This window comes from Pelophylax lessonae (assembly GCF_965119305.1).
Source record: "Pelophylax lessonae genome assembly, chromosome: 1".
Lineage (NCBI taxonomy): Eukaryota > Metazoa > Chordata > Amphibia > Anura > Ranidae > Pelophylax > Pelophylax lessonae.
The window spans coordinates 409,742,438-409,768,402 of NC_138768.1; the positions used below are offsets into that span (position 1 = coordinate 409,742,438).

Consider the following 25,965-nt stretch of genomic DNA (forward strand, 5'->3'; position numbering starts at 1 on the left):
CATGCAGAGCGGCGATCGGTGATGCGAGGTGTCAGCCTGACACCCTGCATCTCCGATCTCGGTAAAGAGCCTCTGACGTAGGCTCTTTACCATGTGACCAGCCATGTCCAATCACGGCTGGTCACATAGTAAACAGGAACAGCCGTTGATCGGCTTTCCTTAGTTCGTGCCTGACAGGCTTGAGTAAAGGAGCGCCGATCGGCGGCTCCCCTGACAGGGGGGTCGGCACTGGTAATCAGATTATTGATTACCAGTCCAGACCCTCGGGGGGGGTGCCACTAGAACCACCAGGGATGCCCACCCATAACCCCAGGGATGCCCACCTATGACCCCAGGGATGCTCACTATGGCCACCAGGGATGGCAATCAGGGCTCAGGGAGCCCCCCATTGCCCTCCCCATCAGTGCTCCCCGCCAGTGCCCTCCCTATCAGTGCTGCCCACCAGTGCCCATCATTGCCATCTTTCAGTGTCGCCCACCAGTGCCCATTATTGCCCACCAGTGCCGCCTATCAGTGCCCATTAGTGCCCATCAGTGCCGCCCGTCAGTGCCGATCAGTGCCCACCAGTGCTGCCTATCAGTGCCCATTAGTGCCCCTCAGTGCCACCTATCAGTGCCCCTCAGTGCCACCTATTAGTGCCCATCAATGCTGCCTATCAGTGCCCAGCAGTGCCGCCTATCTGTGCCCACCAATGCTGCATATCTGTGCTACCTATCAGTGCCACATATCAGTGCTTATCAGTGCCGCCTATCAGTGCCAAGTTCAAGTACATTTCTGAAACTCATTAGAACTAAAGAAGTTGATTGGATAAGCTAGGACTCTACTAAGCTATTGTTTAAACCCATTACTTCAGACAAACATGGCAATGTAAAATGCGGCAATGTCTTATTTGTAAAAAAAAAAATAAAAAAATTCAACAAGCAAAGTTCTAGGCGTTTTCAAATTGCTCTGGACTCTTTAGGCTGGGTTCACACTTATTCATCACAGGAGGCTGTGGCCGGCTCTCAATGGAGCCGGGTCACACATCTCCGGGGCGGCTGCGGAACAGATTGCATAAGGGTCCTGTGCATCATTGGCTCAGTTTCAGGTCCGAATTCAGGCAACAATTCAGGCCTGATTCGTCCCTGAAACAGAGAACATGGAAGCACCGGACCCCTGCTGTGAGCCACGGATGAATTCAGTGTCAACCCAGCCTTAAATCTGGCATAAGATTCAAAACTCGCCAGTCAAAATCTAATTTTCTGAGCCAATAAAAAACACAATTTTGCCAAATAATTTACAAACTATAAATTATGTTAACATTTAAAAATCCAATCTTTACCGGACCAAGCATATAGTGGTGCTATTTTAGTTCATTGTGGGTTTTATTCTTATTACAATCTCTACTTGGTATGGTATAGGAAAGTTTCCATTTCAAACATTACACGACTGTTAAAAGTGTCAAACTGCCAAGTATTAGACCAGTATGACCAGCCTTATCTAGAATCAGATTTTTGCTTTGGAAAAAATGAGTCAAACAAGCAAATACAGTAGACACTCAAGTTGAATGTTCAGGGTTTATCAGGTCTCTCTGTAATTTTTTTTTTTTAACTCTCATCTTTTTTTAAACTTGTAAACTGCAAACATCCTACCATTTGTTCACCAGTGAGGGCTTTACTAACTTTGATAAATTTCGGTGGGTTTCCAAGGACAGACCGGCATCAAACTAAGAATGCTGAGTACTATCTTTTTACCCCCAGGATACAGCTGTTGGTATAATTGGGAAGATTCACACAGGTCCATACCAGTATATATGAATGTAGAAAAACAGCTTTGAGGAAATTTGCTTACCTAATAACAAACAGAATCCCAGATATCTACTGCATTACACATACAAGAATCAATGTCTTTAGCTATCTTCATGCTTTATTTGCACTGGTTGTACAAGCACTACAAAAGAAGACACATTTTATAACTTAATTATTTTATTTATATAGATTTTCACAAATAATGAAAGCATAAATAGACATAATTACAATTGTCAGAATACCGCTTACCTGGGCATCATAGTAACACTGAATAGTTAATCGCTAAGACCTTCAACTCCTGTGGAGAAGTGTAATGAAAGTTTCAGACCCTAGCAAATACAAATACCTGGGAAATGAGGAGTGGTGGATTTTCTAAACCCTGCATTTGACTGTAACCACTTGTATAAAAGGCCTATCATACAGGCTACCCTATTGTGTTGCTACACACAGTTAAGTTGTCCAGTTCAAAAAGCATCAAAAATAGTTCACCTTCTGTCAAGGTCGGTCTTCTCATTCTTGATAGTTCAATCCTTACAAAACATTTGTACATTTAAAAACATAGACTCCTAGTTAATATAGTGCACAATACTGCTCTAGGTGGCCTTATGGCTCACCCTTCTATCTGATCCTACCCTCCTAGTATTGCAGAGTTACTGTGCAAACAAATTAGAGGCAGAGTTTGGCAGAGGAGTCATTGCACTTTAGGAGCTCTTAACATCAGAAGTGTATGTTTAAATTTCACAGCCAACCTGGGTTATCTTTTTATCCCATATCCTCATTAGATAGATGAAGCTTGTTGGAAGCAACACTGTATAAAAATATAAATAGCCCTCGAAAGAATGATACAGATCACAAGCACAGCAGTTTGTTCTTTTCTTATCAGAGTTCCACCATGCAGAGTTCTGCAAGATTGCACTTCAAAGTTAATTTGTAGAAATAGATTATGTTGTAGAAAATAAACACATATAAAGTGTACCAATAAATAGGAGCTGTCATTTGTCCTAAAGGAACTGAGCTTGAGGAAGAAAAAAAAAAGAATGTGTCCTTCATTGTTCCATAAGATGGCAGCAGCTAAGGTTCCGACCAAACAGACATATAAAATAAGCCAGTCTGGCCTTATTAGTCCTTTACTGGACACACTGCAGAGAAAATATATATCTAAGGGATTCCAGTGTGTGTGTATATTTCATAAGTGAAAAAACAAGTTCAAGCTTCCACACTGGAATTCATGTAATTTTCACAGGTGACTTCTTGCGGGCACAAAGCAAGCTGACATACGGAACTCCGATAAAAGCCCACCTCTCGCTGGGCCAGAACTTTATGACGGGCCCCTGCTCTGGGATTTCAGATGCTGCATCGAAGTAGGCAAAGCACACACAGCCGAGGTAGGCAGCCAGGCAGATGAGAATGTGCCTGCAAGACATAAGAACATAATGAGCTATTTGTTCTCTTACAGCCTTATTTACAGAACAACCACAGTCCAAAATAGAAGCAGGATGTTGTTTTAAAAGGTTAGCTGTAATAAAAGAAAGTAACGTCATCCAGTATCTGAAACCCTGAAAAGAAGAGTGCTATTCCAACATGCACAGCCTAGAATACTGTAGTATAGTATTGCATTGTGTAAAAGGGAAGCTCCTACTGCAACCCAGAAGCCGTTTTTTCCTCCTGGTTCAAAACTGCTCAGTAATGTCAAACTGTATAGAAGGAGTCACTTTTAATAAGTCGTGTGTTTAAATGTTAGAGGTATTAGGACCCTGTAAACCCTCTTTTAATATATAATATACAGTACCTTGAAAAAGTATTCATACCCCTTGAAATTTTCCACATTTTGTCATGTTACAACCAAAAACGTAAATGTATTTTATTGGGATTTTATGTTCTAGACCAACACAAAGCGGCACATAATTGTGAAGTCGAAGGAAAATGATAAATAGTTTTGCTGTAAATACAGCTGCAAGTCTTTTTGGGTATGTCTCTACCACTCTACCAGAGCGAAATTTTTGCCCATTCTTCTTTGCAAAATAGCTCAAGCTCTGTCAGATTGGATGGAGAGCGCCTATAAACAGCAATTTAAGTCTTGCCACAGATTCTCAATCAGATTTAGGTCTGACTGGGCCATTCTAACACATGAATGTGCTTTGATCTAAACCATTCATTTGTAGCTCTAGCTGTATGTTTAGGGTCATTGCCCTGCTGGAAGGTGAACCTCTACCCCAGTCTCAAGTCTTTTGCAGACTCTAACAGGTTTTCTTCTAAGATTGCCCTGTATTAGCTCCATCCATCTTCCCATCAACTCTGACCAGCAGCTGAAGAAAAGCATCCCCACATGGTGTGTTCAGGGTGATGTGCAGTGTTAGTTTTCGGCAACACAGCATTTTGCTTTTAGGCCAAAAAGTTCAATTTTGGTCCCATCTGACCAGAGCACCTTCTTCCACATGTTTATGGTGCCCCCCACATGGCTTCTCGCAAACTGCAAATAGGACTTCTTATGGAATTCTTTCAACAATGGCTTTCTTCTTGCCACCCTTCTATAAAAAGGCCAGATTTGTGGAGTGCATAACTAATTGGTTGTCCTGTGGACAGATTCTCCCACCTGAGCTGTGGATCTCTACAGCTCCTCCAGAGTTAACATGGACTTTTTGGCTGCTTTTCCAATTAATGCTCTCCTTGTCCGTACTGTCAATTGAAATGGACTGACATATTTTGGTAGGTTTGCAGTTGTGCCATGCTCTTTCTATTTATTATTATTATTATTATTTGTTCTCTTTATATTTTTGGACGATGGATTGAACAGTGCTCTGTGAGATATTCAAAGCTTGGGATATTGTTTTTATACCCTACCCTGCTTTAAACTTCTCCACAACTTTATCCCTGACCTATATAGATAGCTTACACACAACCCGGAACCAACACTAGTTTGCAAGCAACCAAGCGCTTAGAGAGGATAACTACCTCTAATATAGTGTGATAACAAATGCTGCTACTTGATAAAATAACATGAAATAAGAGAATATATGTAAATACAAGCAATATGTAGATACAGAAAAATTCTAGTAGCGCAAAAAAGAATGATAAGCTCACTCCCCAATCACATTCACTGAAAACTTGTAAAGACTGTAGACATAAATATAAAAAATATATATATAAAAAAATATATATATAAAAAATAGTCCCAGCATGAATCAGTCCACCAAAGCAGCGTTGAAAAACATATGACAAATAGCGATATTCACACTGATGTATCCCTTGAAAGATCCTAATCGGTGCAGAAATAAAGGATCACCTTGACCACCACCACTGTGCTCTGAAGGGGGGAAGGTAATGCACACTCACCGACTTCACTGGCCCAGTGATTCTCACCACTGAGCAAACAAGCCACAATACAGCCACTACCACTCGGGCTTCCGGATTGGGACCAATCAGACCAATGACAGGCTCTGCTGCATCCACTTGAGGTTCCGGGATGGGGCCGATAATGGGCTCAATCAAGTAAATGGACATGCAAGGGAAGGAAGGAATAGAGCTCCACTAGTGTGATAACGTATAATACTGGCTTTATTTCAAAATACATAATACATCACACTCACATGACATCAGTTGAAAATTCGCATGACCGGAGGTGTATACCCATCGGGACCCGTATCCTGACTCCACGCCGCGGATCGCGCCTTCCGGGTGCTCACTCTCCTCGTACACTCTGACTTGGTTACGCCGCCTGGCCACGCCCCGACGCGTTTCGTACTTCCGACTTCCTCACGGGGGCGTGGCCACGGCGGTAAGGCAGCAAACTAAATACCTACGACTCTCCGCCCATCCGGGCGGGGCCGTGGTGTACGCAATTTGTCAATGGCTGAGCACTTCCTGTTCCGGACGGACACCAATAGACGCGGTTGCCTAGCAACCCCGACTCCCGTGAATCTTGGTCAAATCTTTTTCATGCCCGCTCCCAGTACCATATTAAGAGACTGCAATGTGCCTCGTAAAGCTATCAAGCTAGAAATCATGGTACCACGGGTAATGAGGCGTCTCACTATGAACAGGAGAAATGCACACCGCCATAGATTGTGCTGCATTCAATAATTCCTAATTGTGCCATATAGTGAATCATAATAAATGCACACATCCTTAAGCAATAATATTAGCACCACTGTTGTCATTGTACCTCAATCCAACAAGAAAAACTAATAAAATTAAAATAAAATAGAATAAAAATACACCTCAAAAGGTGATCAATATAATATATACTAATACATCATATATCACGTGTAAAATATATACTACAGTGAATACAGTAGAACCGAGATCATCAAAAATAGTACAGAAATAACTCAGAAAACCTTTCAAAATTATTTAAAAATATTAAAAATATTATTAAAAATAATTTTAAAATATTTTTAAAATATATATAAACCAAAAAATAACTACTTAATAAAATTAGTTACGAATCACTTATAAAGCAATTTAAGTCCAATTCGATGTTTAGGCCAATCGGGCTGAGAGATTGAGTCATATATATCCATTTAGTTTCACACTTGGATAGCTCTCTCACCCAATTGGCCCCCCTCCAGGATGGCGTGACACGTTCTATGCCCCAGAACTGTAGGCAACTAGGGTCACGTTGGTGGTGTGACCGAAAATGAGCCGGCACACTGTGTTCTTTTTTGCCTTTAATGATGTTAGAAATATGCTCACCAACCCTTATACTCAGGGTGCGTTTTGTGCGGCCTATATATATCAGTTTGCAAGGACACATTAATGCGTAAACCACATGAGTGGTATCGCATGTGATTAGATGTTTAACATCAAACTCCTTATCAATGGCCTGCACATAGAAGGAATCCCGTCTTCTTAGGTTCATGGTAGTGAAGGAACACGTCCTGCACCTCCCACACATATGGAACCCTCGCCGACCTGGGAAAAAGGAGGTATTTGGTGCATCAAGCACCTTTTTTACAACCCTATCCCCGAAATTCGGGGCTTTCCGATATATAAAATTAGGGACCTCCGGCAGAACAGGGCCCAGTGTGGTGTCCATACGCAGAATGTGCCAATGTGATTTAAATATGGCCTCTACTTTTTTGTAATCCTCGGAGTAATCGGATAAGAAGCTCCATTGCCTGTCATCCGACTCACCCCGGGACCCTGTACTATTCTGCAGGCATGTGGACCTGGGGATCTCTAGAATATTCTTTATCTCCCTATCCAAAATCTCTTCTTTATAACCTTTTTGGACAAATCTATCCTTCAGTACACCTGCCTGAGATACAAAGTCCTCATCACGCGTGCAATTGCGTCTCACCCGCATGAATTGCCCGCGTGGGATGTTGCGTAGCCAGTTTGGGTGGTGGCCACTCTGAATTGATAGATAGCTATTTCTGTCAGTAGTTTTAAAAAAGACAGTTGTAGTTAGCTTCCCTAATACTTTTTTAATATTCACATCCAAGAAATGGATTTCAGATTGACTCCAATGGAAATCCAATTGGATGTTATTGGGGTTGTTGTTCAGATGACTCATGAACTCGATCAAAGACTCCTCCGTATCGTTCCAGATAAATATAATATCATCAATAAATCTCCTATAGTAGAGGAGGGACGGCCTCTCTCTACTAAAGATGTACTTATCTTCCCATTCTGCCATAAAGAGGTTGGCGAGGCTGGGAGCGAACTTCGCTCCCATAGCCACGCCCCTCTTCTGGCTATAGAAATTTTGCTGATACCAAAAGTAGTTATGCCCCAGACAAAAGTCTAGGGCATTACGGATAAATACCTTTTGGTCAAATGGCAGGTCATCACGTTTGCTCAAAGCCCAGTTCAATGCTAATAGGGCATCATCATGTTGGATGATGGTATAGAGGGACGACACGTCCGCCGTCACTAGAAAGGCGGACGAGTCGTCCCCCAAGACCACATCATCCAAAGACATGAGCAAGTCCTTGGTATCCTTCAAAAAAGCCTTAGTGCTCCTCACACTAGGCTGTAGAAAGGTATCCAAGTATTGACCCAGTCTTGCACATACTGACCCAATACCGTTTACTATTGGACGTGGCGGTGGGCACTCAGTGTCTTTGTGGACCTTTGGGAGTGTGTACACTATGGGTATGCGGCAGGCACTAGGTGTCAAAAAGTTTTTCTCCTTCTTGGTTAAAACATGCTTAGTGTAGCCTTGCTGCACCAAGGTTTTCAGATCCGTTACAAAATCCCCTGTCGGATCCTTAGACAATAACTTATATGTTGTCCTGTCCGCCAGCATCTCCCATAGTTGATTATGGTACATCCCCTGGTCCATTATGACTACTCCTCCTCCCTTGTCTGCCGGTCGGATAATGATATCCTTCCGTTCTTCAAGGGCGTCGAGGCCTTCCTGTATGTGCATACTCCTTCTTTTCACTGAATGGTCAATAGGCATTGTTTGGAGATCCCTCAGTACCAAATTTCTGAACACCTCCACTGATTGGTTGTTCCTTACTGGGGGATTCCAAATTGATTTGTTCCGCAAACCACTATTAACCATACCAGTGGCATTGGTATTGCTTACAGATGTAATGGGATTATTGATAAGGTATTTTTTGATGTTTACTTTACGTATAAACTTATGGGTATCAATATACGTATTAAATTTATTGATGGTACGTCTTGGAGCACACTTGAGGCCTTGGTCGAGAATATATAACTCCTTATCAGATAAACTAACTGAGCTGATATTATAAATCCCCTGACCTATCATTCCCGTCTTCTTTTTCTTGAGCTGGATCCGTCTTCCTGCTCTAACTCCTCGTTGGGGTTTGTGTTTTGATTTTGATTGATGTTTCCACGGTATTCTCCCTGGTAACCTCGGGTTTGAGGCCGACGTCGACCTCTCCCCCTCCCCCTGCCCCTCCCTAAAAAAGGTTGGTTCCGTGGGGTTTCTCCTGCATTATCACCCAACCCACTTAGTGGTTGGTAGTGATTGTAGGTGTTAACTTGGTTACCATGGAAGTTACCTCTAGTGTTGCCCCTATTACTACGGCTTCTCCCTCTCTCCTTATTTTGTCCCCTGATAGGGGGACCTGTCCAACGTTGTACACCAAGGGGAGTTCCCGTTTGTGGCCAAGTTCTACCATTCGTAGTAGGGGTTCTAGGTTCCTCCGACCGCGAAGGGTTAACAGAGGGACCCGCAGATGGCTCTCTCATAGGAACCGGAGGAGTAGACTTAGTACTTCCTGCAACATTTAAATCAGCTTGCCAGCAGTATACCTGGTTGGATTTAAAATCTTTTAAATCCCTGTTGAATTTTTTGACTTTTTTCTGTTGTGTTTCCTTGTCAACCTTATCTAATTTGGACTTAGTTCTCTCGTTAAACTCTTTAATCTCTGTTGTTTCCTGAACTTTCTCTATTTTTTTCTGTAATTCTATAATTTGGTTATTAATAATCTCCATTTTTCTTTTTTTCTTTTTAAGGATTAGGGTTTGTAAACCTATACCTGCTTGGTGAAAAAAAGAGTACCACTCTTTAATGGACTGTCTGGTGTGTTCCTTGGCCTTCATGATGCTGGTTGTTTACTAAGGCTCTCTAACAAACCTCTGAGGGCTTCACAGAACAGATGTATTTATACTGAGATCAAAATACACACAACACTATTTACTAATTAGGTGACTTCTGAAGGGTCCACTAGGTTTTAGTTAGGGGTATCAGAATAAAGCGGGATGAATACAAATGCAAGCCCCACTTTTCAGATTTTTATTTGTAAAAAATTTTAAAAACTATTTATCATTTTCCTTTCACTTCACAATTATGTGCCACTTTGTGTTATCACATAAAATCCCAATAAAACACAAAAACGTTTTTGGTTGTAACATGACAAAATGCGGAAAATTTCAAGGGCTATGAGTACTTTTTCAAGGCACTGTATATATTAAAAGTATAATATTAATGTTAACTGAGAAATGGCATAACTGTTGGAGCCCCTTAAATTTTATCTATATGAAGCCCAAGTTTATTTTATTCTTTTTTAGTTTTGAATATGTTTTGAATAACATAGGAAAGAGTGATAACCTGTCAGTGTGTTATTGATTGTCTTGCTCCCCACTTCCCCACAAAGGCCAGCCATACATGGGTCAAATTTCAAAAAAGAATTTAGTTTTGAAAATCTTATCTAAGAATTTTCGTCCGAATTTCCAACCATTAGTGGACCGCAGAAATGGCTGGTTTTCGTGCAGCCATCGAATTTGAGTGATTGGGCATTTTTGAAAAACAAATCATTTTCTAATCAATGATGGGAAAATCGTGTAAGAAATCTAAAAAAAAAATGCACATGAACACAAGAAAAGAAAATTCCTGGAAAGAAAAGAAGATTCCTGGCCGCAAAATTATGTTCTGTATCAACTTAAGGTGAAACTGCTTGGCTTGGTTGGTCGAATTTCAAAATCAACGCTGACACTATCAGATCCCAAAATACACTAAATTTCAGATTTTTGAAAGAAAATTAGTTTGGAATTCGACCCATGTATGGTCTATCAAAGTGATGGAAAATCCAAAATAATCACCAAAACGGGTGCAGAGTTGAAATCTTTCAATAGGACTACTGTCCTGGTGACAGCTGTTTATGGAGGGGATTCCCCTCATTTAGGAGAGTGGGAGTGAGGGAACTTATCCCCATGTGACACAGACAGCAATCCAAACTTGAAAATGATTTTAACCATTCTCTAAAGTGTCCAAAGAAGGTGAAATTGTATTGGTTGCCATGAGTAGCACTCAGTCATTGCACTTTGTGTTTCCTTATTAATATGTTGTGTTTTTCACAAAATGTGTTCCAGTTTTTCTGAACATGTCCTTTAGTGGTCATTTTTTAGGCAAGGTGGGCTTAGTGAAGTTCTAAACAGTTAAATACACAAATAAAATACATTCTGTTTTACCTGCAGAAATTATATCAATAGGTTCAATCAGTCTTTTAATTGAATCATCCTTGTCATAATGCATAGCAAGGATGGTGATGGTACTTTTTGCCATCCGTCTGTTTTCAGTGGATCTTGTCAGATTGGATGCCAGACAGGTGTCAGCGGATCCGCCTTCCCATAGAGTAGAATGGGTGGCCCGATCAGGTCTGCCTGAAAAACGGACAGGCGGACCTAATCGGTCCGATCGTGTGAAAGGGGCCTAAAGGTTTTTGTTTAACAAAAAAGAAATAATAAATATGTCATACTTACATGCTCTGTGCAATGATTTTGCACAGAGCAGCACCGATCCTCTTCTTCTGGGTCCCCTGCCGGCGCTCCTGGCTTCTCCTCTTCGCTTAGTGCCCCCATAGGAAGCCGCTTCACATAGGGGAACTAGTGCTGGCTCGCTCCCAAGCCACCTTGTCTACCTCTATTAACACAGACCAGGCAGCTCAGCACCGCCTCCCGTCACAGCATTTGATTGACAGCAGCGGGACCCAATGGCTGTTATGCTGCTATGCTATCAATCTGCCCAGAGAGGAGGGACAGAGGCGGGAGAGCCTCGGCTCTCATGCACAGCTCTGGATCATGAATAGGCTCAGGAAAGTACAAGGGGGGGGGCAGTTGGGGGATGCTGTTACACAGAAGGTTTTTGCCTTCATGCATAGAATGCATGAAGGTGAAAAACCTTTAGGCTTTAGAACCACTTTGAATACTGTATAAACCATTTTAAACTTTACAGTTTGTTTTATTGGGTGTGGCTACAGATATTCATAATGCTTAGGAATAATAATTTATGTTGATTAATCCATTTAGACCAGGTATTTAAAACTCAGGAGAGACAGAGGACCGAATTGAAAGGACTAAATGTCTATTGTTGGCCGCAATATGTCTACTGAGGTTGGCACCTACCTAATTCCAGCAAAGAAAGATTAAATCGGAGTTCCACCCAAAAGTGGAACTTCCGCTTTAGGGAGTCCTGACCCCCTGACATGCCACATTTGGCATGTCATTTTTTTTGGGGGGGGAGCGGGTACCTAGTTTTCACAGGTACCCGCTCCCACTTCCGCTCGGAGCGCCGCGGCGCCCCGAGCGGAAGTTCTCCTCTCCCCCTCCCTCCCTGCAATCTTCTGGGACACGTCAGAGGTCCCAGAAGATTGCCGGCCAATCACGGTGCGCAGCGCGACTCGCGCATTCGCTGTGGGTACCCGGCTGGGAAGCCGCAAACTGTAACAGCCGGGTGCCCACAGCAGTGATGCCGGCGACGAGGGAGAGGATCGAGGCTTCGGGCCGCCGCATCGCTGGACCGTTGGACAGGTGAGTGAATGGCTGGAACTCCGCTTTAAGACACATCCTAACTGAATATTATAGTAAAAATTCCAACTTTATTGAACTCCAGAGAAAAGCATTTCCTTAAGTATTTTGCTGCAAAATACATAAGGAAGTGTAACTTGACAACTGGACAGATGGGGCACATCCAATTTTTTATCCTTTAACACAGAGGGCCTAACAAAAGTAAAAAGAGGGCCCATGAAACATCAGCTTAACATGCCAGATATAGACCCTATTCATTACAGTGCCCGCCATGTACATTCTTCAAAAACTGTCTTACCATACACAGTGGAGGTAGGGAAAGTTGAAATGAGACCATATTTCACAGAATGCTTTGTCGCTGATCCAGCAGACTAATGCTAAGGTCCACCAAAAGCCTGACATCAGACCCAACTTATAAACCCGCATGTTGTCACACCTAGAAAATCAGACAGATGATAAATACATTTTGAAATACATTATTGTTAATATGCTGAACTGTGCAGATAGAAATGTTCTGATGATCTGTACAGTCACCATATGACATGACAAAAGTATGTACACACAAGATTTATACACAAAACATATGAAAAGAAAGTATGCTGCTAAGTGTTTGCCACTATGACCCTGGTTCCGGCCAGTATCTGCATGGAAATAAGTAAACCTCCTTATGTTTGTGTGGGTTTTTCTCCAGGGGTATTGCCAATGAATTGGCACAAGGCCAATGTGGTGTCTATATTTAAAAAGGGATGAAAGTCTTTACCGAGTAACTGTAGACCTGTAAGTTTAACCTTTGGTCGGAAAGATATTTAAAAGTTTGATAAAAGGATCTGAAGCTGTCAAACAAATCTACCGGTACTTCCTTTTTATAATGAAGTAAGAAAAAAACCAAGATAATTAAGTAATCGTGGATTCGGTTTAAATGGACTTTGCTAAAAACTTTGACAAAGTTCTTCACGCACAGCTAATGTGTAAGATAAAGTAGTAATAAACCCCAAAACAAAAATGTAATATATTGCAGCTCATCAAAGCTTAGATGTGTTGGCTGCATTTGTTTTCTTTATTTAGGTTATTTAACTTTTATTTCACTCTGCGTCTGGTGATCCCAGTAGTAACACTTTGTCTTGGAGTGGGGTGCATGCTGGAAGAAGTAGTAAAGCAGACACCTTTGGACAGCAGCATTGTCCGTCTAGGGAGAGGGTAGAGGTATACTAGCCGATTTAGATGGACTTGACTAACAAACTGAAGCTGAACTCCAGCTAACACTTCATAAGCAGTTACATCAAACGGTTTTTTATTTTTTTTGGGGATAAAGGTTTTAAGCTGGCCAAAGATCAAAAACTCAGCTGGTTCAACAGGGACCTGTTAAATTTTGATCCATTTATGGCCATTCCTATTCATGAGAAGTCGATCTAATAATCGACTTCTCATGAACGGGAATGTTGGAAAATTTGTGTTCGATCGTTTGCATGGATGGGGACTCTCTAAATTTTTTTTTTTTGATCAGCCAGCTGATAGAGCAAACAACCTTAACCCTCTAACTTCCACTTCTGCTTGACAGCTTGGTTTGGTAAAGGAAGGTGAACAGCTTGTAAAGGAAGGTGAACAGCTTGTTTAAAGTGGTATTTAACCCAAAGCCAAAAATGTAATATATTACAGCTTGGAGATATTGATAAACAAACTGAAGCCAAACTCCAGCTAACACTTTTTAAGCAGGTACAGCAAAATTATTTTTCTTTTTGGGATAAAGCTTTTCTTTAAATGAATAAAAGCTGGCCATTGTAAGCACCATTTTTTAGTGGTAAATGGTTTGTCTTAATCCTCTAACTACTATATCGGCAGGACAGCTTGTTGTGTCGACCAAAAAAACAGACAAAGTTTAACTAAAGGCAAAACTTTTTTTGTTAGTTTTGGATAGAGTGGAGAGGCATTAGAACACATCAGATTTTATTGCTGCCTGTGCCCCAGTTAAAGAAATTCCACCCTCTTTATTTGACCTGTTTACCTCTATCATTGAAAGTGAAAGTAAAAGAAAAATCCAAATTTTGGTTTGTCCCCAGAAAAATAATAGAGGCGAAATCTTCCGATGGGCACACTGGTTCTGGTGACCGGTGGTCCCCAAGGAATTCCCTTAATTTGCAGGGATTTCTTCCTACTTCCTGTTTGGCTGTGGAACAGGAAGTGAAGGGAAATCTCCGCAATGGGACACAAGTGGCGGAAAATAAAAAAAACTGACAGGGCTTATAACCCTCCCTTAGTCTATCCAAAATGAAAAAAAAATTTGCCTATAGTTTTACTTTAATGGCTGGATCGCCCAGTGATAAAGAAAATAAAGTCTAAAAAAGAAAACTAAATTCAGTCATCACATCTAAGATTTGGTAAGCTACAATATAATAAAGGTCTGCTTTTGGGTTTATTACTGCTTTAAAATCTAAAGGCTTATAAAATTAACTCTTAACTGTAAATGGATAGAAAAAATGGTTAAAAAACCATATTTAGAAGGTAGCGATTAATGATTCATACTCTAAAATGGTCTAAAGCAGGGGTGCTAAAACTTTTGAAGAGCGCAGCCCACTTAATTGATTTGGCAGCCGGTTGCGGGCCACAATGAAATGAAAAGATTCAGAATTTGCAATTTTTTTATTTTGAATATTGTAATGAAGATTTTAAACAACATCATAATTTTCTATGGGACCAATCCTTAATGGATGTTTACCCACTATTACATCTTGTGGGTGTGGTGCACTAAACCCGCAGGATATAATAGAAGTCTTTGGCTCAGTGCAGCTAACCCACAGGAAAGCCACAGGCGTACTGCACCCGCGGATCAGTGTGAAAGCAGCCAAATATTTGCTAACCTTTTTAGAAATGCTAATATGCCCATTGCAAAAGCTATTATGCCCAGTGTATGTGTTGTTTCTGGCCTTCTTTTCCTCTTGCAGCTGCTGCTATCACTCTCCAAGCTGCTAGAAAGGATTAGAGGCAGTGTACATTTGGTATCACTCGGCCTGGCATAGGAGCTGGCGCTAAAGAGGAAGCAGTGGCTTATACAACTACTGTTCCCTCCACAGCTGCCTGCTCCCTAAAGTGCTGACATGGGGGCTGGCAAGCCCAGATTGCAATCAATGGGTTGCGGATCCTGGGCATGTGCTTCCCTGGTTTGAGGTCACGGGCCACATCACAGGGCTTGAGCACCCCTGGTCTAAGGTTTTTTAGTGGTGTACCCTAAAAGTTAAGTCCAGGGACCCTTTCTTAAAAAAAAATAAAAATAAATAAATTAAGAGATTGATATAGATATAATAGTGTAGCGCTACCCTTCAAAGAGTAGAATGTGCATAAATGTCTTTACAGACACATGTGAAAACTAAACCAATGAATATTAAAGTGCAAAACTATGAATCCAATATGCCATAAATTATGAACAATACTTGGTATGTATAGTGAATAAAGTGCAACACAGGTATATCAAGTGATAAATGTGCTTGAACAACAAACCTACAAATAAATTCCAATATTTCCCTGCATTGGCCCTACTGTGTGCGTATCCATTAACTCGCTGTAGAGCTGGGTCTCAGAAAGGTTTAAATAAAGACTATCTGTTCCAGTGTCTCGGAGATGCTTTGTAAATACCGGGGAACACAAATGTGTATTAAGCCCTAGTGCCCATATAAAACATGTATTAATTAGCTAACTATCCTGTACGGATGAAATCCAATAACTTTCCCTTGATTACAGCACTGCATAGATTTAAGTATTTACAGCTGATAAAAGAATAAATGGTGCAATATAGAAATATAAATAACACATTTTCTTTTCTTGCTTAATCCCATAGCACTATGTGAAAACTAGTTGTTTTGGCCATAACAATCAGAATGTGCCTGCCGTTATTATGGGGAAGGTCACATGCTATTGGCAACACAGCTATTTTACATTATACTATTTTTTTTAAATAAATCCGAATATAAACTAATCTCAGTATACAATCTTTTCTGTTTTGGAGTAAAAAAGTAGTTTACCCTATACTAAAATCTCTAAATCTACTGGACTCTGGACTTCACAATCTACTAACCTAACCTATCTTAACCTATCTAGCCTTGTAAAGAAGAAATTGCTATAGATACCTTTTCTGAAGCCGCTCTGGTCCAGTCCCATGCTGAACTGTCAGTGGCGGCTTACTTGTGTAGGGCGAGTGCAGAAGAGCCAACCGTCAACAGAAACCCCATAGTAAGTCTGTGGGTGACATTACGTCCCATGCATTTCCCAACTGTCGGTTGTCTCCTCCGAGCTTCCAGCACGACTGGACCGGAGCGGCTTCAGAAAAGGTATGTATAGCAATTTCTTCCTTACAGGGCTAGATAGGATAGTCTTAGTTTGTGGATGCCAGTAGATTTAGAAATTTTAGTTTTAGGCTGAACTTCAACTTTAAAGACGCTGCTAAGTATCAGTAGATAAGTAGAGGATTCTGAAAACTTTACACACACCACGCCAATCTAATGCTCAGCTCATTTACGTAAGATGATCAGAATGAAGAGACAGATAGGATTTTGTTGTATGTCACTTTCCAGGAAACTCTAGGTCACGTGACAGCGCATAGTGACAGTGCTGAAACCACACCATTTATCAGTATCTGCAGGGTTCTTTAGAGAGGAAAATGGCATGCTGAGAATTTGTTGAACACTGAAGCTTTCTTTATTGTGTTATCATTTTGCACATGCTTTAGAAGACACTAAACCAGCCCTTTAAATAAAGACATAAGGGTTATTCAGTAAGGCAAAAGATCAGACTAATATTCTGTCAACATTCACCTTACATTGCTATTATGTCAGTAATCTAAAATCTGACTGGTTAATAGGTGTTAATGCACCCTGCAAAATAAAACAAAAAACTAGACCTCTGTGCGCTACCATAAAATTGCAAAGTGTATCAAAATAAATAAATAAGAATATAAATTCCAAAATTTGAACTTTAGTCAGAAAATTCAGTCTTGCTAGATCCCTTCAGGCTGACCCCCTTTGCAGGTATAGCTATGTAAAACATTAAAAATAACTGCCTATAATGTTTAAAAATGCAGTAATACACTGTCTAAGCCTGCTCTGCACATGCTCAGTTGCTCTATATTTTTAGGCACTGTCAAATTTGTAGAGGCTTATCTGCTGACAGCCTTACAGCAGAATTAAACCCTTCTACTCTTCACAGCAAAGGAAGCTGCTTCTGTTTGATCTGCAACTGCCATGATGCTACACATCTGATCAGTTATGACACACTAGTTTTGGAAGCATTATTATTAATGTGGAATGTATGTCTGTTGCTTCAAGCGGAGTTCCGGGCCTGAAAATAAACATTTAGATAAAAATACCCCCGGGACAGTGGGCTAGTGCATTTCAGCAACGATAGCCTCTGAACTGTCCCCAGTTTCACTTGCATTTTAGAAGAAATACTTACCTTGAAAATGTCTTGTCCAGCGCTGTTTTCTTTGAGGCTGGAACTCCGCTTTAAGAACATAATTTTTTTATCAAGTTGTTATGGGTAAAGTTCCACTTTAATGAGTTGCAGCAAAACACCCACTGTGTTCCCTCACGGAAAGCAATATACAGTGATAAATTATTTTATCTACAGCACATAAACAACTACCAAAAGACCATTTCATAATATCAGGTGAATCAAATTAATATCAATCACAACAATCAGTCCCACAATAAATGTCTTCCAGGGTGATGAATCAGAAAAAAAAGTTATGGACAGACAGTTCACTGGAGAAAAGTTACTCCATCCATCCATCCACTGGGCGCCCCAGAACAATGGTATGCGCAGTACTGTTGAATAGCGACAGGTCCCTTTAAATGCATGGCATCAGATTCCCCTCTTAATTTCTAAGCAACGTACTTCTGGTCCGGACACAAAACCCGGAAGTCATTGTTTTCTAATGCTGGTGACTCAGTTAATATAAGTGAGTGTATAATTTATTGCGGTTAAGAGTTTTTTAAATTTATTAAAACCTATTACACTATTGGAAGCTTCCTCTTCTTTTTCTTGGCGAGTCTGCTTAGAAATTAGGTGGGGAGTCTAGTGCCGTGCATTTAAAGGGGACATGCCGCTATGCAACAGTTCTACCCATACTAGTGGATGGATGGAATGACCTGTATAATTCATTTATTTAGGTCCAACATCCAGGTGAGCAGGTGGTGGTGCACTCTGATTTATGGTGGAGCACTTAAATAGAGATAGACCTTCACGTAATGAATGGATGTTTAATCACCGAAAACTTTTTCAGATTTATCACACTGGAAGACATTTATTGTGGGACTGCCACATTTATTGTGATTGATAATAATTTGATTCACCTGATACTGCGCATTATTCTTTTGGTAGCTTTTTATGTGCTGTAGATATATCACTGAGTAGTGCAACACAATTTATCACTGCACCTTGTATAATACTGCTTTTTCAGTGGTTTTCTGTACATCCAGAACTTTACACCATAAGCTTTTTTTTATACAGCTGTTTATTATTTCTTAAAATCTCGTAAGTACACAATATGGACTCTATTAGCTAAATTAAGCTGCAGGTATGTTCAGTAGGGGTTGACAGCATAATGGTTAATGAGTCTTATCACTCTCTAGGTGAAGCTAACCCATTCAGCAGCAAAAAAAAAACTATATATATATATATATATATATATATATATATATATATATACATACATACTGTAGATAGAAAGATACACACACGATAAGTAAATATATATTATGGTTATGGTCACACGTGTACATACCTCTTAAGCTCTGTGATAAGTAAGATTGTACAGGGTATTCCAAGTGTCATTAGAGAAATGTTGTTAATTGCAGGCTTGATGAATGCCAAGACTGTTGTAATTCCAGAAAGAACACCAATCACTGCTTTAAACCTCCACCTAGAACAAAACATGCTGACAGTTGAATTGACCTGAGCTTTTTTTAAATTTGTGGTTATTTTCATCATGAGTTAGCAGAAATCTAAGCAGTATGGCTTACGTAGGAAAAAACTATTTAAACTAATTTATAAATATTTAAAATAAGCTACTTAAAAGATACCTGAGAACAGCAAAAAGTTCAGAAACTGGCAGTGGGATGACGGGTGATTGCAGGGCACCCAAATACATTGAAAATCTAAAGCGTTCTGCTAAGAAAACATATATCAATAAGATTCAGTGCACAGCCATAGACCTAGTTCAGTGATGGCGAACCTTGGCACTCCAGATGTTTTGGAACTACATTTCCCATGATGCTAATGCACTCTACAGTGTAATTGAGCATCACTGGAAATATAGTTCCAAAACATCTGGAGTGCCAAGGTTTGCCATCACTGAACTAGGTAATGGTGGCTACTTCAGTGAAAATGACAAAAGGCAAAGTCAGTAAAAAAAATCTAACCTGTAAAGTATCACCTGCATACCATTGTAGAAATACAAAAATAGGACACTTATTCCCCACCAAACAGTGCAATGTTTCACACTCTTTGGTGGGTATAAACTAGGTGGGTGAAGATATTTCCTCTGTTTTCCTGTTGTTACTGTGGGACAGAAAGAGAAGAGAAATCTGTCCAACAGGTAACAGACAGTAAGAAGAAAAAAAAAAAAAAAAAAACTAACAGGGGGGTTTAACCTTTGGAAATTCTATCCATGATTGAAAAAAGTTGGGCAATAGACACTTCAAATGTTGTCACTTCTGGAAAGCTTCTGAAATGCACACATTTATGTGAAATCTACTACTACTAGACAGGGGTCTTTAAACAAAATGTAGGTGATTTTTTTTCTACATAAACTTGCGTTTTATTACCTGTCGTGTCGGAAAATTCTCGGCAAGTGCCTTTTTGGAAACCACATTGCTAATGCAGACATTAACACCCAGAGAATAGCCAATTCGTCCAACATCTGTCCCAGGAAACTCAGCGTTGCATGAAAATACACTGACCCGATTCCTGGCCAAAAAGAAAGAAATCATTAGTAATTTTAGACAATGGCATTTATTCAGCATTAAAACAGGTAATTATTCAAGCAAGAGACAATCAGACCTGCAAAAAACCCTACCAACAGCTTCTGAAGTGCCATCAAATTATTTGGGCTTTGGCAATGAATGAATTTTATTTTCCAAATACATTGCTATTCTACTTATTAGCAGAGTGAGAAGATTCTCTGAAAAAGTTGTGGATGTGACCTGCCCAATAAACAGCTGAACTCCTGGCATATATACCATTTGGGTCTGGTAATGGTGTTGTGAAGACATGAACCTGTGGAGCGCTGCATTATCCAGCACTAATAGACATAATTACAGCTTCTAAACCTACCAGCACTGCTCATGCCCAAAGAAAAAAGGCCCTAGGGTAAAACAGGAAGTCTTGGGGCCCTGCAATTTCAACAGTTCTTTAAAAGTCTCACCATAGATCAACATTGCGCCTATGACAGAAAGCACAACAGGCCAAAGCCTGGCTGAGATTCCGGTACCACGCCCAGACAGGACCATAACTGACAAAACTTATCAGCCATAGAGACCCATGAGATTACTACGTTGCAGGTCTTCCAACATATGTATAGCAGTTTATTCCAACCATCTTCTATTTTTCATTATACCTGAACTGGCTCTAAATCTACAAGTAGAGACTGACAGACATGGGAGACTGTCCAAATATTAAAGTAAATCTTCTCAAATCCATAGTACTGTATTTTCTGGCGTATAAGACTACTTTTGAACCTCAAAAAAATCCCCCAAAAATGGGAGGTTGTCTTATACGCCGAGTAGAATATCTCCAAGGTAACCCAAGTATAAGTATTACCGGTAGATCATGTAATAGGGGGGTCGTCTTATACGCCCGGTCGTCTTATACGCCGGAAAATACGGGACTTAATATATCCCTAACTAGCCCTAAATGGCATCTGATTTGGCCTTTAAAAGGGTTGACAGTCACATCTCTTACCTTGAAACAAAGCTCATATGTAAGACTGAAAAGCCATTTGAGGTGATTTCTTTTTTTTACCTGTTTTGCAAACTATCAAACAGAACATTTGGACACACTTGATTTAGGGGGAACGGCATTCCTAAAATGAATTAGTCATCTCTACTTATTTCAAAACTATCTCCATCCTAACTTCACTTTATTTGATCTAAAAAGTAACCTAGATTGTAACATTAGCTGTTGACCATGCCTAAAGCCTATGGAGAAAAGGGTTTTTTGAAACCAAAAAAAAAAACATTACCAGACTACCGACTTAGCCAGAGCATTAGATTGGTGTAAGCACCCTGCTTTTAAGCAACGAGTGGCATTGCAACAAGTTACAAAAATTCCCCTTTGAAGCCTCCACTCAAACATCATACGAATCTTCTCAAACACACCCTACCATTAGACCCATTCCTATTGTTGTAGCTACTATGAGCTCTGTTATCCCAATTAATCAAAATGTCACTGGGATGGCCTTGGTGCTGGGTAACCCCTTTGTAAAAATATTTAAAATGTATTTGAAATTACACTAAAAAGAGTAAGTAAATTCTAACATGAACTTCTCTTACAAGGTCTGTTAAATATACACTTGAACACATTTTGTTATATCTGTTCAATAAATGCAAAAATATGCCTGTTGATCCTGACAGAAATCTTGCCAGCTGATAGCTTCCTGTGCTTTCTGCCTCTGCTGCTCCCTTATAACATAGTTCCCAGCTATCGCTAAGGACTACAAAAGTGTTCCCCCTGTGTGTTGGAGAGGAGGAGGTTACTGTAGTCCTGTCCTAGGGTGACAACACTGCTTCTCCATAAAAACAGTAAAGTAAGTGAGTGCTGCCACCCTAGGACAGGAAGTGTGTTACTGACAGTATTACCTGGTGAAAATAAAGGGGAAAAAGCCTGAAAAAAGAATATGAAGCCAGCCACCCCGTCTGAGGACTGGTAAACTAAAAATATATTACATTTTTGTTCTTGGGTTTAGATATGCTTCAACTTGGGTTTACATCTATAATCGGTATTCATTTTTTTTAAATCTTTAAAATTATTTTAACATACAGCTAGTAGTAAACTGATACACAGCCAGACTAAGGTTGAAAGAGTCAAACAAATGTAAGTACAGTGAGCGCTTCAGAGGTGAAGCTGCTAGCATAAAGCCGACCAACTCTAAATATCAACCATAGAAACAACTTTACATAAATATACTGTATAAAGAACACAATTTTATGAATGCAGTATGTGACCTTATAGTAATCCTAAATAGTCCATAAAGTGCAATGAGTGTCTAAAAGATATAAAGGTCATCCAATAAAAGTACATATTAACAAGTGTTCATATGCTCAATAAGAAAGAATATTCTCCAATACACCCTATAAAGTGCCAAAGGTGCTTCCATGCAGAAAGGCGCCTCCAGAGCTGTTCCCTTTACCATTGTGCACTCACCAGAATGCCATTGGTAAATGGCATGTCATCAGAGCAACCATTTAAGGATTCCAGCAACCTTCCAGTGGTAAGCAGCATAAAAAAAGATCTTTTCAAAGATTCCCCACAATCATCCGATGGCTACTCCGCACAAGCAGTGATTCCTAACATCCAACCTAGTCATATGATGCTCACCACACAGAGACCAAGGAGAAGTGCATAGTTTAGTAATTTATTTATAAAATGCTAATATACTTTAAGTAATTTATTTTATAAAATGCTAATATACTTTAAGTAATTTATTTTATAAAATGCTAATATACTTTAAAAATAGAAGATGTACATCCAAATAAAAGAACATTTACAGTAAACGGCCAAACTCACAGAAATAACCGCCGGATCCTAAGGACTACATCAAAATGGCGCCGGCCTAATTGTTGTTTTGGCACCAATGCAGGCTATTTAGGTGGTTTTCTTAGCATCAGCAAGTAGATGGATACCCTGATGATGTGCATGCGCACAAAACGCGTAGGGAGGAGCCTTGCATACTGACGCCACGCCGATGCATCCTGTCTTAGGATCCAGCGGCTATTTCTGTGAGTTTGGCCTTTTTTATATTCTTTTACTTGGATGTACATCCACTATTTTTAACGTATACTGGCATTTTATAAATGAATTACTACACTATTATGCACTTCTCCTTGGTTTCTGTGTGGTGAGCACCATGTGACTAGCTTGGATGTGAGGAATCATTGCCTGTGAGGAGGAGCCATATTGTGGGGAATCTGTAAAAATATCTGTTTTTGATGCTACTTACCTTACTGGAAGGTTGCTGGAATCCTTAAAGGGTTGCTCTGATGACATGCCATTTACCAATGGCATTCTGGTGAGCATGCATTGGTAAAGGGGACAGCATTGAAGGCACCTTTCGCCCTGTATAGGGTGTACTGGAGAATATTCATATTGAGCATACTCAACATTTCATATTGAGCATATTACCACTAGAGCTGCACAATAATAGTTATCACGGTCTCGATTCAACCCCCCTCACAATCTTAATCCGCCATTTCAGCGATTCATGAAACAGTGCAGAGCAGTTCTCTGCTCAGAGCTGTCAAAGAAAAAAAAAGAAAACAGCCAGCAAAGTTTATCACAGCATTGCTTAGCGCTTAGAGATAAAGAGAAACATTGTATCATTTGGTTCTTTTAGATCAAAGGGATGAACTTTGGTCTGTAAATGAGGTCAGTTTAACCACTTAAAGACTAAGGGGTTGATTTACTAAAGGCAAATCCACTCTGCACTACAAGTGCACTTGCAAGTGCAGTCCTGTAAATCGGTAGGGAAGATCGGAAATGAGGAGAAGCTCTGCTGATTTCTATTATCCAATCATGTGCAAGCAAAAATGCTGTTTTTTAATTTTCCTTGCATTTCCCCTTTGGATCTACAGCGACTGCACTTCCAAGTGCACTTGCAGTGCACTTGTAGTGCGGAGTGGATTTGCCTTTAATAAATAAAGCCCATAGCCTTTTTCTGACACTTGTTGCTTACAAGTTAAAATTTGTATTTTTTGCTAGAAAATTACTTAGAACCCCCAAACATTATATATATTTTTTAGCAGAGACCCTAGAGAATAAAATGGCGGTCACTGCAATCTTTAATGTCACACTGTATTTGCGCAGTGGTCTTTCAAACTCAATTGTTTGGGAAAAAATACACCTAAATGAATAAAAAAAAAAAAAACTAAACAGTAAAATTAGCCTAATTTTTTTTTTATATTGTGAAAGATGATGTTACTCTAAGAATCATGATCTTTATTTTAAGCAAAAAAATCATGACTCTCATTTTATCCAGAATCGTGCAGCTCTAATTACCACTTGTGAATATATTTTTTATTGGATCACCTTTATATCTTTTGGACACTCACTGCACTTTTTGGACTATTTAGGATTACTAGGTCACAGACTGAATTTATAAAATTGTGTTTTATTTATATTTATGTAAAGTTGTTTCTATGGATGATATTTTGTAGCACTGCACTTTTTCACAAAAGGCTGAAAGAGTGACAGCCAGCATTACAAACCAATCATTCTTTTCCACAGTGCACAGTCATAATAGGAGGTGTATTCACTAAAGTGTCATTTTCAACCTAAGCTGCAGATAGCAGCATTGGAATAGCTGCCAAACTCACTATCTGCAAGAGGCCCAAGCTTTGTGTTTCTGGCACTGGCAAGGGTTTTCTGTATTACACACTTTGTAATTGCTAATTAATAAGGCTGTATTTTTAGCAGGTTTCCTATGTGGGATCAGCTTTTAAACGTTATTTTCCCAGCAATGCAAACACTTTCTAAGCAGTGTAGTCATATCAATGCAGCTTGATTTATAGCTATATAAAGATATCTAATCATTACAAAAATACTGAGTATATATGTGTTCCTATAAATGTATCCCTAAAGTGTTACTAGACAAAGATCCTGCATTCACTATATCTGGTCTCCTACAGTACACAGAACATGGAAATGCAATTATTTTAGTAAATATAAACTGATAGATACCTTTTCTCATCAACAGTATATAGCAATTAGAGCAATCTTGTGACTTGTATCAGTGAGTGCTGTAGGAGAGTTTGTAGGAGGAGTTTTCATTTATCCCATGATTGCCCTATCAGGCTTCAAGACCCTTAATTCTCTGTTTGAACATGTCTGGACAGTGCTGATTGGCAGTGTGCTGATCACATGTACCCTCCCAAGAAAAAAAAAAAACATCCATCAATCAAGATGTGACATCCCACCCACTGTGTTCTTTTTTAGTTACTGGGCAATGGAGGAGGAGGAGGGACTGGGCTAAATTAATTAGTGATCCTGCAAGCTTAATATAGGTCTAGCACTTACTACAGACTATTGCAGCGAGCAAAGCACTCTCCCTAAAGTGTACAAAATCCAAAAATGATAAATGATATGCCGCGCAACATAGAGTGCTTTATAAATATATGTATATAAAATTGCATGTAAGTAATAAATAAGTGTCAAATAATTGTGCATTTGATCAAATCCTGGTTAAAATAAAACAAATATATAATATAATAAAGTGCATTAGGGCTCTTTCACACGGCCGCTCCGCTTGTCCGCAAATCATCCTATTTTTTTGCGGATGATATACGGACATAATGTAAGTGAATGGCACTGCGGATGTCAGCGGAATACCATCCGCTGACATCCGATTTTCCTCCTTTCAGTTCTGTTCCGTTTTTTGGAACGGAACAGAACCCTATTTTTTCATCCGTGTAAAAAACGGAAAGGAAGGAAAATCGGATATCAGCGGTGTCATCCGCTGACATCCGCAATGCCATATACAGTAAAACCTTGGATTGCGAGCATAATTTGTTCTGGAAACATGCTTGTAATCCAAAGCACTCTTATATCAAAGCGAATTTCCCCATAAGAAATAATGGAAACTCAGACGATTCGTTCCACAAGTCTTTCAGTTTATAGTCTATATACAAAGATTATAGCAATGTGATTTGTTGTGTAACCATAAAATGTCCATCCACAATATGCAGCCTTCCCA

At 39.9% G+C, this 25,965-nt stretch overlaps 1 protein-coding gene across 3 annotated transcripts in view; it reads right to left on the reverse strand.

The window, feature by feature from the left end:
- ACER2 (alkaline ceramidase 2) overlaps positions 1 to 25,965 on the reverse strand; it is a 97,232-nt gene that overhangs the window by 40,978 nt on the left and 30,289 nt on the right. For 2 of the 3 annotated variants that reach the window (XM_082257920.1, XM_082257918.1), the window contains 4 exons: positions 19,826 to 19,967; positions 18,784 to 18,921; positions 12,313 to 12,450; positions 2,306 to 3,200 (listed from right to left, as the gene is read on the reverse strand). In XM_082257920.1, the coding sequence (XP_082114046.1) occupies positions 3,014 to 3,200; positions 12,313 to 12,450; positions 18,784 to 18,921; positions 19,826 to 19,967 (605 nt within the window). In that variant the 3' untranslated portion in view covers positions 2,306 to 3,013. Of the gene's footprint in view, positions 1 to 2,305; positions 3,201 to 12,312; positions 12,451 to 18,783; positions 18,922 to 19,825; positions 19,968 to 25,965 lie in introns of those variants that run through there. The other variant, XM_082257919.1, reaches the window with a different exon arrangement.